Source organism: Phyllostomus hastatus, unplaced genomic scaffold (genome assembly GCF_019186645.2).
Source record: "Phyllostomus hastatus isolate PE091 unplaced genomic scaffold, TTU_PhHast_1.1 phas_scaffold_501, whole genome shotgun sequence".
Taxonomy (NCBI): Eukaryota; Metazoa; Chordata; class Mammalia; order Chiroptera; family Phyllostomidae; genus Phyllostomus; species Phyllostomus hastatus.
Genome location: NW_025334033.1, coordinates 51,910,887 through 51,929,382, shown reverse-complemented (window position 1 = coordinate 51,929,382; position 18,496 = coordinate 51,910,887). Strand labels below are relative to the sequence as shown.

Sequence of the window (18,496 nt, the reverse complement as noted above, 5' to 3'; positions counted from 1 at the left end):
ACTGCACACACAGAGGGGACTCCAAGAAACGCAGTGAAAAGCAAACACTGAAGGGCAAAAAAAGACAAAAACAATAAACAGAGATGAGATTTCAGCTGCTGCTCACCGCAAGGGAAACAGTGACTGGGGTTGGAGTTCACCAGGTCAGAGATGCTCGGTGCACACCTGGGTTTTACTGACACCCCAGCAGAGCCACACCTCAGGAGTGAAGGCCGTGCTCTGGGCCCGTGGGATCTGCTCTTGGACTAAGGGCCAACCGAAACAGGCCTGACCTAACAAAAGCTAAACCCAATTGTTCATAAATTCAATGTAATCTACAAATAACTCAACTGAATACCCCCCAAATTAAAAATGCACCTGCCTTTTGACCCAGCAATCCCACTTCTGGGAATATATACAAAGGAACTTAAAATACTAATTAGAAAAAACATAAGTACCTCTTTGCTCATTGCAGCATTATTCACCATCACCAAGATACGGAAGCAGCCCAAGTGTCCATTCAGTAGAGGAGTAGATAAAATGACTATGGGACGTTTACACAATGGAATTCTACTCGGCCGTAAAAAAGAAGAAAATTTTATCCTTTGCAACGGTATAGATGGGCCTGGAGGACATTATGCTAAGTGAAATAAGCCGGTTGGAGAAAGACAAGTACCATATGGTTTCACTCATATGTGGGATCTAATGAGCAAACTGAACTAACAAGGAAAACAGAGACAGACTCACAGATAGAGAACAGATGACAGCTAGTGTGGGTGGGGGAAGATTAGGGGGTAGAGGGATGGAACAAAAAGAAAAAAGAACTCCTGGACAACAGTGTGGTGATTGCTGGGGGGGGGGGGGTAGCATTGGGGGGATATAAGGGGACTAAATGGTAAAGGAAAAAAAATACAATTAAGATTAATTTTTAAAAAAATCAACACTTTTAAAAGGCAGTACTACAACCCAGACTTTATACAATGTATTATCCACAATGTCTTCTATACAAAAAAAAAATTACTAGACCTGTGAAGAAACACGAAAATGTGACCCCTTGTCAAAAGAAAACACACACACAAAAAATAAACTGACCCCAAGATGACCCAGATAGTGGAATTAACAGACAAGTGTTTTAAAGTAACTACTATAAATATATTCAAGAATTCAAAAGAAAATGTGGTCATCATGAATTAAATGGGGCATCTAACAGAAACCAAAGATATGTAAAAGAGAAAAAATGAGATAAAAACAAATGGAAATGTAAAATTTTAAATTCACATTTAAAATTTAAAATCTGAAACAAAAAGTTCAGTTTGAAGACACCAGAAGAAATAATCAGTGAACTTAAAGACAGCTCAAAAGAAAGTATCCAGTTTGAAGAACGAAAAGATACTAGAGGGGAAGAAGTCAACAAGGCTTCAGGGACAAAAACCACAGGACAAGCCAGCGGGACAGTATCAAGCAGGTTAACATATATGCCGTTGGAGTCCCGTGAGCAAGGAGAGGGAGAGGTGAGCAGACAAGACATCTGAAGACACGATGCCTAAAACCTCCCCAAGGTGGTGAGAAATACTGACTTCCGAATCTGCGAACTTCAGCGAACCCCACGCAGAACCAATACGAAGATAATCAGAGGCAGGCATGTCACAGTCAGTTAAAAACTGAAAAAGGTAAAAAGGAAATCTTTAAAGCAGCAAGAGAAAGGAAAAATTTATACCCAGAACAATCACTAAAAACAATAAAGGACAGAGGACAGAGGAAAGACAATTTTGAAAGTGCTGAAATAAAAAAATTCTTAATCCAGAATTCTTTATCAATAGACAACATCCTTCGAAAATGAGGGTGAAGTAAAAAGTTTCGGGTTAAGAAAGAGAGAAGTTTTCCTGGCAAAGCCACATTATGAGGAATGCTGAGAACAGCGACTCAGGCTAAGGAGAAAGGACCCCAGACGGACACCTGGGCCCACAGGACAGAACAAAGAACAACAGAAATGGTGGACATGTGAGCGAATGTAAGAGGCTATCTCTTTTTCCTAATTTCTCTAAATGACAACTGTTTGAAGTGAAATGACAAATGGTATCGTGGGGCTTACAACACATGCAGTTTTAAAGTAGACGACGTCACCGGCACCGAGAATGAGGGGACAAATGGCACTTCCACCGCTGCGAGACCTCACACTTCACGTGAGCTGTTGTGATATTAATGCGATGTAGCCGGTGACAGAAATGCATGTTCCAGTTCCTACAGCGATCACTAAAACTCAGTACCGAAAGCTACACCAAAAAGCCAATGGACGGATTGAAACGGAACATAAGAGCAATTGGCTAAACATGGTGACATAATTCTCTATTACGCTGGGTAAAGGCACATGACCAGAAATGTTTCGGTCTATCACCAATGACACTCAACATTAGTTGGTATTCTTTTCTGTAAAGTATCATTATTAAAAGAATATTTTACTACCATTCTGCTCCTTCTCAGTAATTATCGACATGCTACACAATGAGAAGAAATCGAGCCTAGCTAATTATTTCAGTGAGGCTTTCTGACCACAGTCTCGTGGGTCCCAAGCAGATCGGATGTTCCCTGTTCACAGCGTACTCCTCCTAGCTCCTTCCTCTCCGAAGCCTGGCTTTCCCCCACGAACTTCATTTCTCTTGCAGTTCTCTCGAACGGAGGCTTCGCAGTCTTTGAAATCCCACACACAAGCCAGGGTCCGGGCATAAAGTCCCTGCCTCGCCTTTCGGAGCTCCCCCAGACCATGACTCTTCCAAATTATCTCAGAGCACTTCCTGTGGAGCTCACACCACTCAGCTACCTCACCTCTCTCTCCTCCTTCCTCCCCGCCACTAACAACTGCCTGGGTCCAGTCGGATCAGAAACTGGGGCCTCCCTAGGGCCTCCCTGCCCCACAACTACTCCCGTTGCTCTAAGTCAATGTTCACATGAACAATTCATCTAATGCTTTGCCTCCGAGTTCCTGGACCCTTTAAACGCCAGTGACCCTGCTACTTTGTCAAACTTGTTATAACCCAGAACTGCTCTATTCTCTCAAATGTTTAGTCCCCTCCTCCCCCAAGAACTTCCTTTTCGGTTGCACCTCCCTCCCTATCGACCCAGCTCACTTCCAAGGTCCATCACAGCATGCCTCACCTCCTTGTCATTTTATCACATTTCCCCAAGAGATTTCAAAACTTGGGCCAAGCCAACCACATGCCCCCACTGTGTCAATAACCAGCCTATGGAAGAGTGTTGGAGAAAATGCACAAAAATGCAAGGCTTATTAACAAGCTCGTGTTCTGCCTTCTCTCATCCGGGTCCTCCTGACCTCTCTGCTTCCGGTCTCACCTTCCTCCAACCTGTACTCCACGGTGCAGGGTCCTGGGGAGTTAGAGTTCTGGATAGGGAGGGGAGATTAGGTCTCAATCAGGAGGCATTTCTACACAAGCATTTCTACGCAAGCATGTCTGGTACAGTGCCTAGCACGACCTCCAAAGAAAGGCGCCTGAATATCCAAGACTCTAGTAACTTAGCTGTGATTTCTTTTCTCACTATAAGTATTTACTCCCCTATCTCACTGTATATTCATAAATGTGAATGATTTTTCTTGAAGAAGACCTCGAAGTTATTTAAGTTTCAGGACTCACAGAACCTGCATTCACCCCTGACCAATTACTGCCAAAGTGCTCTCTCTAAAATGCAAATCTGGTATCTCCTCTCTGCTTAAAACCCTCACACATTGGCACCTGAAGATCATCAAGGGTCTGCATGTACCCAAAGGAATCAGTTCTTCCTGTATGTCTTCTTAGAGGCCCCAGAATATACACTGATGACCCCCTGAATCTGCTATCACTAGTTCCCAACTTTCTCTCTCAGGCTCAGATGCTTACTTGACAGACCTCCTTGGAAACGCTAAAGCCAGCTCCGATTCAACGTGCTCGCAACTGGAATAACGATCTCTTCTTGCTCCCCACCTCCTGATTCTTCAGTTCTCAGTCTCAAAATCATTACCTGTCCAGCCTTCTTAGCTGCACACGGGGTCAGCGCCACACTCTCCTTCCCTCTCCCCTCAACGGCCAATCTATTGCCACATCTTGTCCAGCTCCCCTCAGAACGGCTCTGGGCACCGACCTCCCCTCCTTGCCTCCCTGCCAGGCTGAGTTTATTGTTGCCCAAAGGAAGGTCCACGTGCCACTGGTGCAGGCCATGGGACTGGAGGTGGCACACAGATGTGCCTTCTGAACAAACAGCCATGTGTGTATTTTAGTGTGGATTAGGAAAAATACTACTATCACAAATTATACTTTCCTTGATAAAGTGTCTAGTTAAAAATAAGTGTATTTAAGTATAAAATGGGAGTTGATTTACATAAAAATGTTAATAATACTAACGTGAGTGGTACATAAATGCCCGAAACTCTAAAACCGGTCTGGGAAGGCCTGGAGTTCATGACCGCATCACCTCCCAGAAGTTCTGCTCCCAGCGGCCTCCTCCCGGTCTCCCTGACGACACTTGCGCCCACTCTAGCCCGTCTTCCACGGAGCTGCCGGGCTTCCCTTCCTAGGCAACCAAGTCAACAATGCAGCCCCCTGCTTGAAAACCTTTGTGGGTGCTCTACCACATACAAAGTAGCCCCCGAGTCCTCCACTTGGAACACAAGGCCGGTTCCCAGTACACTACATGGTTCACCGTGCCCTAAAAACGCCGGGCCAGGCCCCTGCACAGTGGCATGCCTTGCAGCGCTGTTCCCGCTGATCTTCCAGCTGATCGTCCCGCTCACTAGCAAACTCCTACTCATTCATTTCAACCCACCTCAAGGGTCCCTTCCTTCGGGAAGCTTTCCTTAAGTCCCAGGCAGGGGTAGTTGCTCCTTCTGTGTTCCCACTGATACTACTTATGTATTATAATTTCTTTTGTCTAGAGTTATAGTATTCATTTTTATGTTGGAAAATGTGTGCAGTGGGATCCTGTGGCATGATGGTTACTACGGTGGGCTCTGAATCCAGAAAATGGGTATTAAATTTAGGAATAAATGAGTGAATGAATGAATGGATAAAATTCTATTTATAAATATGTCAACAAAAATATATGTGGGTGGATGGGGGATCGGGTTCTCTGTTATCACTGGTGAAGAGTAAAAACCAGGAAGAGACACAGAAGAAAGAGGAGGGAAGCAAAAGGAAGACACAGAAGAAGGCTCAGTAGCAGAGGAAAGGGCAAAGCGGTATTTGGGAGGGACAGGCCTTTCCCACTCGGTGTGGAGTGCGTACGTGTCACAGTACAGTCAGCGAGTTCCTCCGCACTATTCACCGAGAGCCTGCCGGGTGTGTGGCACTGCACCAGGCACGCAGAGACCCCTCTCTGACTGCCGCCCTGAAAGAACGAGGACCCCCAACTGCTAAACCCTATAGACCCTGCTCCAAGGAAGGCGTCTTGCCATCCCAGACCCTCTCAGCAGCATCAAACACCCCTGACCTCAGGGTCTGTGAAATGCTCTTTCATCTTGGCTCTGGACACCACCGGGGCCTGGCTTTCCCCTCTCCACTCTGGCCACTCCTTCTCAATCCCCTTTTGTGAGCTACGTTTGGCTGTGTGTTCCTTAAACATGGGTGTTTCTCACATTCTGCTAAGGCCTCTTCTCTTCTTACTCTACAAACTCTCCTTAAAGGGTTGGGCTTCCGTTTACCCCTCAGTACCAATGGCTTCCCGATCTCTCTAGCTCCAGCGCAGAGCCCGGTCCGGAGCAGAGTCCCCCACGTCAAAGCCTCCCGGACATCTCCAGCTGGTGGTCTCACGGGTGCCTCAAACTCATCTACCCCTAAATTGGACACATCAGCCGCCGCCCCCCCCTCATTCATTGAATGTGTACTTACTAAGGACCTACAAAGTGCCAGGGGGAAGAGGAGGCACCCCTAGACAGAGATGGACCCAAATAACTGCACAAACATAGTTACAATCTGTGGTTGGGGTGACAGAGAGATTAGAAATAAATTAAAAAGCTACAAGAGAGGATAATAAGGGGAGCTAATTTTTTTATTCAAAGATTGTATTTATTTATTTTTAGAAAGAGGGGAAGGGAGGGAAAAAGAGAGGGAGAGAAAAAGAGAGGGAGGCAACATGTGGTTGCCTCTCACGCTTCCGCTACTGGGGACCTGGCCCACAACCCAGGCATGTGCCCTGACTAGGAGTCAAACTAATGACCTTTCAGTTTGCAGGACGACACCCAAACCAGTGAGCCACACCAGTGAGGGCAAGGGGAGCTAATTTAAATGAGAATATTCTCGCTGGATAGGAGTGATATTCACACTGAGCCCAAAGAAAAAAGCAGGGGTCAGCCCAGCAAAGAGTGGGGGTGACCCTCCTAGGGAACTGTTATTCTCTTCCACGGACAGTATTTTAGGGAACCAGCACAGGTACGGAACGGCGCAGCAAAGCGGAGACTAGACTCCCTGCAACTGCAACCGCCAAAGCAGGTGGGAAATGAGGCTGCAGGTGTAGCAAGGCCTAGACCGCATAGGGTCAACATGAGCGGGTGCACGGGTGGTTCCGTGGTAGAACTCTCGCCGGCCACATAGGGTCAAGGTGAAAATTTGGGGTTTTTTTACCCTAAGGGCCAAGAGCATCCCTTCAAGGGCTTCGAGTGTGAAATGAATGACGCACATTTTTACAAGACCCTTCCAGCGAAACTGCAGGAGGGCGGGCATATGAAAGGAGAGACCAGGTGTGGAGCACCGGTGGCCGTCTGGGTGGGTGAGTGGTGGCTTAAACCATTTATCTAATTTTCAACTTTTTCTCCTAACAGAATGCTATTTACAGCCATCTATAGCTCTGAGAAGTCTTTGCTCTGGGAACTTTGTCTGAATATGTCAATTACAACAGAAGTATCATTACCATGAAAATGTTCACATACCAGAAAATAAGGTTTCTGAACATAAGCTAGGAGTCTACTTACTCCAGGTGGGAGTCAAGCCAAATTCCAGTATTACAACAGAACCTGACCCATTCCATTTCGAATGGGCCCGAAGCAGATAGGACCTGTGGTTGTTAATCACGTGTGTGTTCTTTTCATGCAAATTAAGAATGCCTAGAAATCTGATGGGGGGAGGTTCTCATGTTTCTTAAGGCAATGCAAGAGTAATGAGTCAAGCACTAACTGCTGGCATCACTGATTAGTTTACACACATTTTTATTAAGCATCTAACATTTACTTGTAATCAGTAGAATTTGGGTGACTTAAGTCTCTTACTCTGAGGGATCAAAAGACATTTTCTAAGTCCTATCTCCTAGGGCTTCTATACTTACACACAGATGAGTGAGAGAGAGACTATCCCCAAAGGAAATTAAGAATTTTTAGGACATAAGTTAAGTACGAACTCTGGTCTACTAAGCACCTCTTTATAAAGGATGAGCCGGAAGAACTCCAAGCCTCAGCACTGCTCGTGAGCGCATCTCAAGTGCATTCTTGACCAGCACACACACGCACACACACACACAGAGAAGTGTGACGGGTGCACCGAAGATGCGTCGATGAAAAACAAAGCTAGAAAAATGCTGAAGGTCACAGTCTAACCCTCATAATATTACCAATCATTTCGGTGTCATGTAAGAAACATTGGCCTCATGCAGTTCATTTGTCAACACAGGCAAAGCGGCTGCTCTGTGAGTACTTGAAAGCCATGTCGCCGCTCGCCGAGGTCGCTGAGACTGCTCTTGGCCACCTGTGCGGCCGGCGCTCCACTACAGCTCTGCGTGCCTCGCTCTCTCCCTCACCTCCAGAGCTTGGCACACGCGCGTCCCTCTGCTTGGAACACCCTCCCCCCCTCACCCCTTAGCTGACCTCTACTCATCCTTCCGGTCTCAAATATGACTTCTTTCCAGATGTCCCCAAGAGTAAAAGGGGCTCAACAGAGGCAATCCCATCTCTTTCTGCATTCACCGCTCCCCGCACCGCCCGGAACGCACTCCTCTGCAGCCCCCAGGGTCAAGGTTCTCAGAGGGCAGGGAGCACATCTGGTCTGCCACTGTACTGCCAGCTCCAAGCACAATGCCTGGCACGTGGAAAGCCATCGATCAAGTTTCATAAGTGAATGAGTGAGTGAGTGAATGAATGAATGTTACCTTCTACCCCATGGGTCACAGAGGTCACCAAGGTCACTCCCGTCCTCCTCATTTTCTACCCATGTGCCCACAGGACAGCAAAATGATGTAAATCAACAACTAAGGATCATTCCCTGGGAAGACTGCCAACCTCTAAACAGAGGTTTTAAGAAAACCATGGAATGGCACTGGCAAATAAATAACTGGTCCATGGCCCCAGCAGAGGATTCTCACCAGAAAGACTCCGCAACCAAATGATTCTTTGCCCCAGGACCCGGTTAGTTTCATGAAGTAAGAATATCTCTGGCCCTGGCCTGGTGGCCAGCTGGCTGGAGCATCGGCCCTTGCACGAAGGTGGTGGATCCCATCCCCGGTCAGGGCACACACAGAATCAACCGATGGGTCATAAACAAGTGGAACAACACATTGATGTTTCTGTCTCTCTCTGTATCTCAAATCAATTAAAAAAAAAAGTAAATGTTTTTTTAAAAACGAGTATCTCTGTTATCTTGAACAGAACTGCATTTGACGATAAATTGATAATACTTTCTAATTCTCATGTGACATCAATAATAACAATAGTTAGCATGTGGCAGGCACTGTCCTAACAGCTTTACACATTCTCTCATTTAATCCTCCAGCAACCCTATGAGAGAGCTACAACCACCACCTCTGTCAACAGAAGAGGAAACAGGCTTAGCGTAGTTTAGTAAGTTGCCCAGGGCAAGCACCTGGTGATTGGCAGAGCTGGGGTTCAAGGCAAAATGATCGGCTATTCTCCTTCTCAGGGTGTGTGGATAATAACAATAGCTAACTTAATGGTGCACTGCCCTAAACTCACTGCAGGTATTTCTCATGTAACCCTCCCCACAGGTGAGGGAGAGCGCCCTAAAGCGCTCCTCCAGCACTGCCGTTCACCCTGGGACTCGGAAGAAGCCAGCCAGAGCGAACCTCGACCGCACAGACAGTAAAACGAGGCCTGAGCTGTGGGAAGCAAGTGGTACGGGGCCAATGAAAGAGCCGGAGCCAGTGCTGGGGAAGAACCTTGAGAGGCTATTTCGGACTGCAGGCTCTACCCTGAGATGACATTCCCTCCCACGCAGTGGCGGACCCCAGGGGCGGGTCAGTGATGCACATGTGTCCACCCCAAGGGAGAGTTCAAAACCGAAGCATGCGAAGCATGACATAAATACGAAGTGTGGAAAACACATTCCTCACAAACAGTCCACGCCGAATTCCCTGCATCCCTCTGCAACCACGTTATCAGAGGCATCACTCAATCCAGCCCATTGGAGAGGGCTACGAAAAAGGCTGAAAAATGTGACCAATCAGGAAGGTTATTTTTGTGAGAAAGAAGAAAAATGTCACCAAAAAGGGTCAGCAGATAACCCTATTGAGCTGAAAATAACCGCCCGGCTGGCAGACCAGGCCGGGGACGGGCGGAGGGCGGGAGACGTAACGCCGGGCGCCAAGGGAGCCCCGGCTGAGCAGAGCCGCTGGGGATGAGGAAACTGGCCTAATTTGGGAACATGAGCCCAGCAGCATTTCTGAGATTCCTTCGAGAGAATCTGGCTCACTTTCAGCTCTGAGCCCTTGGAGGAGCCCCGAAGGGATGGGGGGAGACGAGGGGAACAGCTGTGACTCAAACACTGCTCCAGACAAGTGGATGAATAAGGGTGATCAAGGGAGAAGTGACTCCCTCTCCAAAAGGGTTCCGAGAGAGAGAATAACCCCAAATCTGTCCTCTCTCTCTCTCTCCAAAAGCCTTTCTCTATGGGGACGTCAGTGCATCGACCTAGCTGGGAGGCAGGAAAGGTTAGGTGGCGGTTAAGCACCTGGCCAGCGCCGGAGACACTGGAGTCGGAGACACTGGAGTCGGAGACACTGGAGTCGGAGATTAGCTACATGACTCTGGACAAGTCACCCCGCATCTCGGAGTCTCGGTGTCTTTAGCCAAGATCAGATAACAACGGTGCCTACCTCACCAGCTACCACAAAGCCTAGACAGGGTACTGGGGGTAATGAACAGAGAGGCAGCCACTGTTCCAATGTCAGCTAAAATCGTTATTATTATTATTAAAAAAGACAATCTGCAAAAGAAAAGCGAAGTCACGAAGAGGCCTAGACCCAAGGGAGAAATGGCTCGCCCAAAAGAGGCCAGCGCTGGAGAGGATATGCCCAAGATTACTTTTCTCCAACCTCAGTGTATGATAGTATAACTCTGTGGTAGAAATGTCGAGTCTTCTTGAAGGAGTGGTATGGAAGAGCAGCGTCATTTAAACTGATGGGAGGTGTGAGTTCAAGCACAGAAATCCAGTTCAACTCTCAGAGCTGGTTTCCACAGAGAAAGTTATACACTGTAGACAAGGGACACTCATCACAGAACCATCTTCTGGGAAAACTCAATAACTAATGCCAACCCAAAATACTGACTGAAATACATGCCCAGTGACCCAAGCCTGCACTGTGACAAGTGGCCAAAAAAAGCCAAATTCAACATTCACAGACACTCCAGGACACCTGAAAGTCAATCCATCCTAGATGAGCGGGAGTTTGAAACGCAAATGGAAATGGAAGCCCCGCGGACCAAATGTGAGTCAGCCCGACCAGGTGTATCCAAGCAGGCAGTGGTGCACTGGAGCGGGCGGGAGGCACGTACGTGAGCTCTGTTACCAGCTCCAGCCAACGGCCACCATGTGGGAGTGCCGGCCCAGCATTCCCACTGTGCCACAACGTCTGATCTTAAAGAGAAGTCCAAAATCTGGATTTTCACACAAAGTTTCCTAATTTTTAATGATAGCAATCGAGTAAAAGAATAAATAAAATATCCAAATGATCAAATAAGACATCACTGCACGCTAAATTCAGACTGAAGACCACCAGTTTTCGACCTCAGCAGACCGGGTCATGGCAAACTGAAAAAACACACCCGAGCTCTAGAGAGACGATGCGGAGCGGTATACTGTGCATTCGCATGTCAGACTGCGTTAAGGGCTTCACGTCTATTACCTCATCTTTTCTTCCTAGCCACCCTTGTGGAGCATGGAATATTAATATCCCATTTTACCAGTGAGAAAGCTGACACTTAAAGAGGTTAAGTAACAAGCTTGGTCAGCATCACAGAACTAACGTGTGACAGAGCGAGGATTTCGGCCCGGGCCTGTAGGACCCACCAGTGCGACCCCATGACCCCTGCTGCCCACCCAGAAAGCACAGGAACTGCTTTGGACCCCTACTGGTCAGCCGATGGAGAGAGGAGGAGGAGCAGCCCTGAAGAGCCTTCCAAGTCGGCTCCAAAAGAGACCCAGGCTCACACCCTCCTTCTCTGCTGCCCTGTGCTAAGGACAGCAGAGCACTGTGCGACACTCACCTGCCCTCTAGCTGACCGAATGAATGGACGTCTGCACCCGTGCTTTTCAGGTTACTAACGTGCTTTTAAATGCGCATTTCACTTCATCCCCACACAAACCTAACAGGACTGTTACCACCATTTGACAGACAATAAAATGAAGGGCTGGAGAGATGAGTGGACCAGTTCAAGATCCAAGCAATTAATTAACAGTCCCTGGGCTTCTGAGGCCAAGTCCTGCGTTCCATCTGTTCCAGCAGACCACGTCTCTGCTTCCTTCACCAGAGCTTCCAACTCACCACCTCACTCTAAAATAACTGCCTGAGCTAATCCCTACTTAAATCTAAAGTAACTCCACTAAGTCTGACAGCTCCTAGGTACCCTATTTACGTTTTCATGAATAGCTTCATCCTAGAATATAGTCAGCAAGAGAACAAAAATAAATATATCAAGTCATACGCTCGGAATGTAAATGGGCACACACACAAATCTTGGGATCTAATTTTAGAAAGAAACAGCCAAAATGTCCCACACAGCACAGTGAGCATCTGGCCCCGGGGGTGGGGGGGAGCTGCCCGCGCTGCTTTAAACCCCGACTAACCCAGGGAGAGGAGGAACCCTGGAATCCTCACTGGCATTTCACTGTCAGATGAACCAATCAGGTGAAGAAGAGAATGAGTTCATCATGTTCTCCTAGAAAAATGCTGATGCCCAGAGTGAAAAAAAAAAAAAAAAGGAAGCTGTCTCTGAGGAAATAAGGAGGTATCCCAAGGAAGGATGAAACCCTAAAAGGTCCATCAGTCTGTGGCTTTGGAGCTATGCGCTCCCAGGGCTGCCTCCTGCCTGGAAGCCCAGGAAAGCGGGTGGGCGGATGCACGGCGCTCACTCCTCCAGCCGAGGAGCTGATTGGGTGTGAGGGCTGCACAGGGCTCCGAGGCCACCATCAGTCATTCCGGGGCATCCTGGCCCGACACAGGCTCACTGACCCCACCGTACAGGTTACAGCACCCTCCACACGAAGCACACTTGTCATCAGTCTTCCTAACTGCCAACGACAACAAGAATGGAAGTTCCATCGGGACAGGGAATCGTGTCTCTTCCGTTCACGGAGATATGCCAACCCCTAAAATGGCTCCTGCACACAGTAAGCTTCACTAAATATTTGTTGAATAAATAAATGCTCTGGTGCTGGAATGGCTCCTCCTGGAACCACAGTCTCAAGTAGCCAGAGGCCAAGAAGAAATTTCCATGAACCCAGTCACCTGCTTGCCCATTTTCTCTTTAAAGACGTATACTACTGCAGTTCGCGCTGCTTGACATCCAGGGTTGGGGCTGGTACTTCTATCACTCTCTCCCTACGTTACACCACCATCCCATCCCCTGAACTGCGCCTCCGGTGTTGCACTGCGGGCCCACCCTTCACCTAGTGACAGCACCACTCAGCTTCTAAGAGCGCCCATCACACACTATGCACTGCGCCCCTTCATCCTCTGCAGTGCCACGCGTGTCTGTTCTGTGCGTACAATGAATGGTAAGACCCAAGCTCTGCCTTCCAGAAGCTCACGTCTAATGAGGGAGCCAGAGAGATAACCTGTCACAACACAATGTAATAAGCCCTCTAATGGAGGTGCTATGGCCAAAGTCACATACTGACAACCCTCAGTATGTGAGGGCCTAATCTAGGCCATACGTCAATTTAATTCTTGTAATTGCTAACCTCTAAAATGTGTTGCTTTCACATAAAATTTTAGACGGCCAGCATCTCCCGCAGCATCAGAGGAGTTGGCAATACTGGGCCCGTGTTCCCCACAGCACCAGTCAGCTCTGGCTATATGGTGCTTACCCCTCTAGAAGGGACACGGGGCCTCCAGTTCCCGAAATCCCCGCTCGCTCTCTCCCTACTGTCTGCAGGCAACGAGGCCACGGGTCTGCTGCCAGCGTTTCTGCACTGGCGCGGTTGGTATCTTGGACTACAAAAACGATTCTCTCTACCCGCATTGCTACAGTAAGTGAGGAAATGAAAATACATTGGAAGGGCCATGTGGTGCACTTGAAGAAATGAAGAAAAACTTACTTCCTATAAAAATGAAGACTGTTCCTATATACGTGATACATAAGTGAAGTGTGCCTGTGTCTTGTCCCCTGCACGCTGTGCTCACGAGCCTTCCCGGCCCAGAGGCTCGTCAGTGACAGCCCCTCATCTACTCTAAACCTTCTATGGGCCCACAAGCTGGGCAGCTGAGAAGCCACGCCTCCTGCAATCTGAGAACTCACTGTCCAGTGGTGGACGGAGAAAGTGAAAATTAGCAGAGCCTGGGAGATGTTCTAGAATGGGTACTGTGGGAATCGAGAGGACAGAGCCCCACGTCAGCCCGGAGAAGAGCTGACACAGGGGTTAGCCTAAAGCTAACTCTTGAAAAGGGCACAGTTTTTCCAAACGGACAGAGGAGGGTGAAGAAAGGCTCTGACTAAACTGCCGAAAATAGTACCCTGGCATTAAAAGTATTGCTCATTGGGATTACCCACCCTCCTCAAAGAGGCTGGATCAATTCCCATAATTCCAGGCCACTCAGGGGAAAAGTTTCCAGGAAAGTAAGGCCAGTACTGATCCCCTTCCTGCCCGAAAGCTGCAGAAGGCGCAGGTCGGCAGTGAAAGCCAACGTCCAGTTGTGTAACGTAACTTTCTGTCGCCAGCATGCCTCGCTGGCCTTATTCAGCAGAAATAAAAACTTGGATTTCTACTAGCTTTTGAAACTTGCCAGTCTCTTTCTCAGCTAACTTCTGAAAGTTCTTCCCTGAGAATATAGAGCAATGCACAGAAACTACTCTGGCATCAAAGACAAAAACGTTTCTTTTTCATCTCTAGCTAACAGGACAAATGCCAAGGAAGAGAATTCCCAAATCAAGACAGGAGAGCTGACATTCAAGAGAAGAAATACGGAATACCAAGTCTTTGCTCATTAAGGAACCGCTCACTTTTAGCATTTCCTCAGATTTTTTAGCACCCACCTCTCCGGTCAGAGTTGAAGAATTCTTGCCACTTAGGTGATTCTCGGCTTGAGCTGACTCCTGTTGAGCTCGGCGACCCATCTTGGCCCCCTAAAAGGAGAAATGAGGGGCACTGCTGACCCAAACATCTTTGAGCCACTGTGAGGACAACTCTGGGATGGTAGGCAAGAACTGGATTTATGAATACATGGTGGAGGATGGGATTTGAGCAATTTGGATATTCTTAGAAAATGCTCCAAAACCTGAAAGCAACTGAGGTGAGTATTGGGTAGGCCAAAAAGTCCGTTTAGTTTTTTCCATAAAATAAGACACATTTTTCATTTTCACTAATAACTACTGATTTGGATATTTTGAGTATTTCCTGCTTTTGGCTTCTAGTGGGTAGAGGCCAGGGGTGCTGCTAAACATCTTCCAATGCATAAGATGACCGCACAGCAAAGAATTTCGCCCAAAATGTCAACAGTACCAAAAACTTCACAAACCCCCACTTTTGGCATGTTCGAGCAGTCACAGCACCTTCTCCATACCCTGCACAAATTTGTGTTTCAGTTGCATTGTTACCCTTCTTGAAATAATAAAGCATAGTACACTGAAAATGTTGTGTATCTTCTTCCATCTTCAATATTAAAACTGGCTGCACAAAAATTTGCCAATTTTGATACTTTTTTCTCATTGCACACTGATGTGACAGCTAGCATGATACAATGTAACACAATTGTTTCAAATGAAGTTAAAGATAACTAAGAGCTACCAGAGCCATCATACAGAAAAACTAAACTAACTTTTTGGCTAACCCAATATTTGGTAGAAGACTAGGAAATTCATGGGTAAACGACCATAAGGTTTTTGTTTAACTGCCATAGATCATTTCCACCCAAAGCAATGAAGCTAGAAATTGCTCTAGAACAGGGAGTGACCTCATGCCACAGTCAAAGAAGAGTGTGGTAAAGGCTCCCATGTTCCTACGCAAGATTTTAGGAAGACCTAATTTCAAAGCTGCAACTTGACATGGAAAGAGTTCTCAAAAAGGAGTTTTGGGGATGCCCTGGCCAGTGTGGCTCAGTTGGTTGGACTGTTGTACTATAAACCAAAATGTTGCAGGTTCGATTCCCAGTCAAGGCACATACCTAGGTTGTGAGAAGAAACCAATTGATATTCCTCTCTCTCTCTCTCCATCCCTTCTCCTCTCTCTAAAGTCAATAAGCATGTCCTCGGATGAGGATAAAAAATTTTTAAAAAGGAGTTTTGGAAAGAATGCCTAATTTCCATGGTAACTGCCACCAGAGAAATAGATAGCACTTGCTTTAACATGCACACTACTTGGATTTCCATTTATGACAAGAAAAGAAATCTTTTACAAGAATTTTGAGACATTAGCTTTGGAAACCAGAACACTTCAAATGCTTAGTCATCAAACAAGCCATCTGCAGGCTCTATATCTCAAATGCTTCCCAGCACACGAACAAAACTTAGGCAGACAAAGGGGTGTTAAAAATATTTATCTATTCATTTATTAACTTTAAAAAATAAACAGGATACTTTTAGATCTGATTTGATATAGCTTCATTTGATTCTCAGAATAACAGAGACTAGGACATTCATTTTACAAGTGGGGAAATTGAGGGCCAGGAAGGCCAATTAAGTGGCAGACATAAATCTAAGAAGCAAAACCTTCTTGTCTTAAAATCCTGAGTTCTTTCCGCTATCCTATGCTGGGATTTCAGTTTTAAGATGGTCTAAGAACTGACTGCACCCATAAATTGAAAGTGGTTCCATGGGAGCTGCATAAAAACCCTTATGGAGTGTTTTCATTTCAAATTTTAATCAATCACTTAGGTTTCAGGTATGAGGGAAACAATCTCTCTGATAATAAGCAGCTCATTTTTTAAATCGTATTTATTTATTTTAGAGAGGGGAAGGGAGGGAGAAAGATAGGGAGAGAAACATCCATGTATAGCTGCCTCTTCTGTGCCCCCACAGTGGGGAACTGGCCTGGAACCCAGGCATGTGCACTGACTGGGAATCAAACCGGCGACTCTTTGGTTCACAGGCTGGTGCTCAATCTACTGAGCCACATCAGCCAGGGCAGCAGCTCATTTTTTTTCCAAGGCAGACAATTCCACCCCTTCACTTGTAGTTACCCGTTTCCACTGACAACAGCAGGACATCTAAACGTGGCATACCAATGCAGCGGTTGTGCTAAAACAAAAATTCAACGCTCTTGTCTCTAAATTCTATTTATAGAAGGTATCTCTCATAATTAAAGTTTTAAACTTTTTGAAGACCCTGAATAAGTCCACAGGTATGACGGGTAGAAAAACAACTTCACTACCTGATTTGATATATTTTAAATCTATAGTCTATGTATTGTCCATCTTGCTCCACTGGAACATAAGCCCCATGGGATGGGCGGGGGATGGGGGGCTTTGTTTTATTTACTGCTATATTGCCAGCACCTAGGATAATGCCTGATATACAGTAAGGGCTCAATAAATATTTGTTGACAGGATGAATGGAGAATTACATCCATATGCTGAGATGCTAAACAAGTTCATGTATCAGAAGGGCCTGTGACCTAATATTCTCCTTGGTCAGTCAAGCAACCTGCTTCATCCTACAACAATTTGCTCCTGTCCTTCAGATCTCCCGCAGAGAGGTGCCTTCATTCAGTACCTTGGAGGACATCTTTGCTATGGAGCATTTCAAAACAAAAAACAAAAATTTACAAAAACAAAAAAAACAAAACAGAGAGATTCCACAGTGTAAACTAAAGATCTGTCCTGTGTCTCAACCTTTACATGAATGTGATCTTGGCAATTTTAGAGGTAAAAAGCCTTGATGGGGCTGTGATGGAGTCAAAAGAAAACAAAAATCACTGAACTTGAGTCTGGGATCTAGCTTGGTTTATTGCTGACTCCATAACCTTGGGCAAATCACAGCAGCAGAACAGCAGCAGCTAACGTCTTCTAATAACTTAGCGTATGCCAGGCACGGTGTTAATTGCTCTTCCGTGCATTACCCATTTCATCTTCACTGCAACTCCTTAAATTAGGCATCAACATCATCCTGGAGATAAGGAAATCAAGGTTCCCAGAGGTTCACTTTTTTTTTAACCCTCGCAAGGGCTTTATACTACATCTGACCTCTAGCCCCCAGCACTGGGCCACTCCACGTTATAAACCTGAGTCTTCAGGTTCTCGGCCAGAAAAACTGAGCCAAAGCCCTCCTCCCCCTGGCGGTGGCGGGCACACAAGCCCCTCCCACACACACCCCCACCCTGCCCCGGCTGCCTGAATGCTTGCCCTCCAAGCCTAAAACAGTGCGTTATTTACGTGACCTTGCGGCCGGAAAAGTCAGACGGGAAAGCTCTGGAATGGGTGCAGGTGGGACCCGGGCCGAGCCCCTCCAGTCACCCTCAGAATTGCCCTTTCCGGAGGAGTTCGCACTAGGGGCGCCAGAAAGCAATGAAGAGCGGGGTAATTTCCCACTGGTCCCAGAGGCCGGCGGGCGCCGAGGCAGTTTCCCACTTTTTGAAAATTTGAAACGAAGAACACCCCAGAGCTGAGCCCCACGTTGCCCCGGGGGCGGGGCGGATGAAGCCACCGCCTCCTCTCCCGCGGCCCTGCACAGCGACGCGGGCCCGCCCGCTCCGGCCGCTAGGGACAGCCGCACTGAGGCCTCGCGGGGAAGCCTGGGCCGGCGGAGTCGCTCCTCCCCACCCTCCAAATTCCGGCCCCAACCCGGCCCCGCGTCGGTCCTCACGGAGCTGGCCGGGCCACGGCGCCGCTCCTCGCCTAGGTCCAGCAAGTCCTCCATCACCGCGGTCGCCCTACGTCACTTCCTGGAAACCTAGCTGCCCCGTGGCGTCCCTGACGATGGCTCGGCCCTTCCGTCCTAGTATTTAAAGGGTCGCGGAATGATTTCTGAATTCTCTGTCCCACCCTCCAAGTTGAATATTTCGTAGACCTGCCTCACTTGACTTCTGGGAGAAAACTCCAGGCATTACATTTCGCTAAGGCTGCTCCTCTGGGACAGCGAAAAAACATTTATCCTTTTTTAAAT

General features: G+C 47.3%; 1 protein-coding gene across 2 annotated transcripts in view; it reads right to left on the bottom strand.

Moving 5' to 3' along the window:
• IFT43 (intraflagellar transport 43) overlaps positions 1-18,262 on the bottom strand; it is a 75,147-nt gene extending 56,885 nt beyond the window's left edge. Inside the window, exons 1-2 of one of the 2 annotated variants that reach the window (XM_045823009.1) lie at positions 18,197-18,262; positions 14,435-14,524 (exon numbers count right to left, since the gene is read on the bottom strand). In XM_045823009.1, the coding sequence (XP_045678965.1) occupies positions 14,435-14,524; positions 18,197-18,250 (144 nt within the window). In that variant the 5' untranslated portion in view covers positions 18,251-18,262. Of the gene's footprint in view, positions 1-14,434; positions 14,525-17,771; positions 18,021-18,196 lie in introns of those variants that run through there. The other variant, XM_045823010.1, reaches the window with a different exon arrangement.
• Between the last annotated feature and the right edge of the window lie 234 nt (positions 18,263-18,496).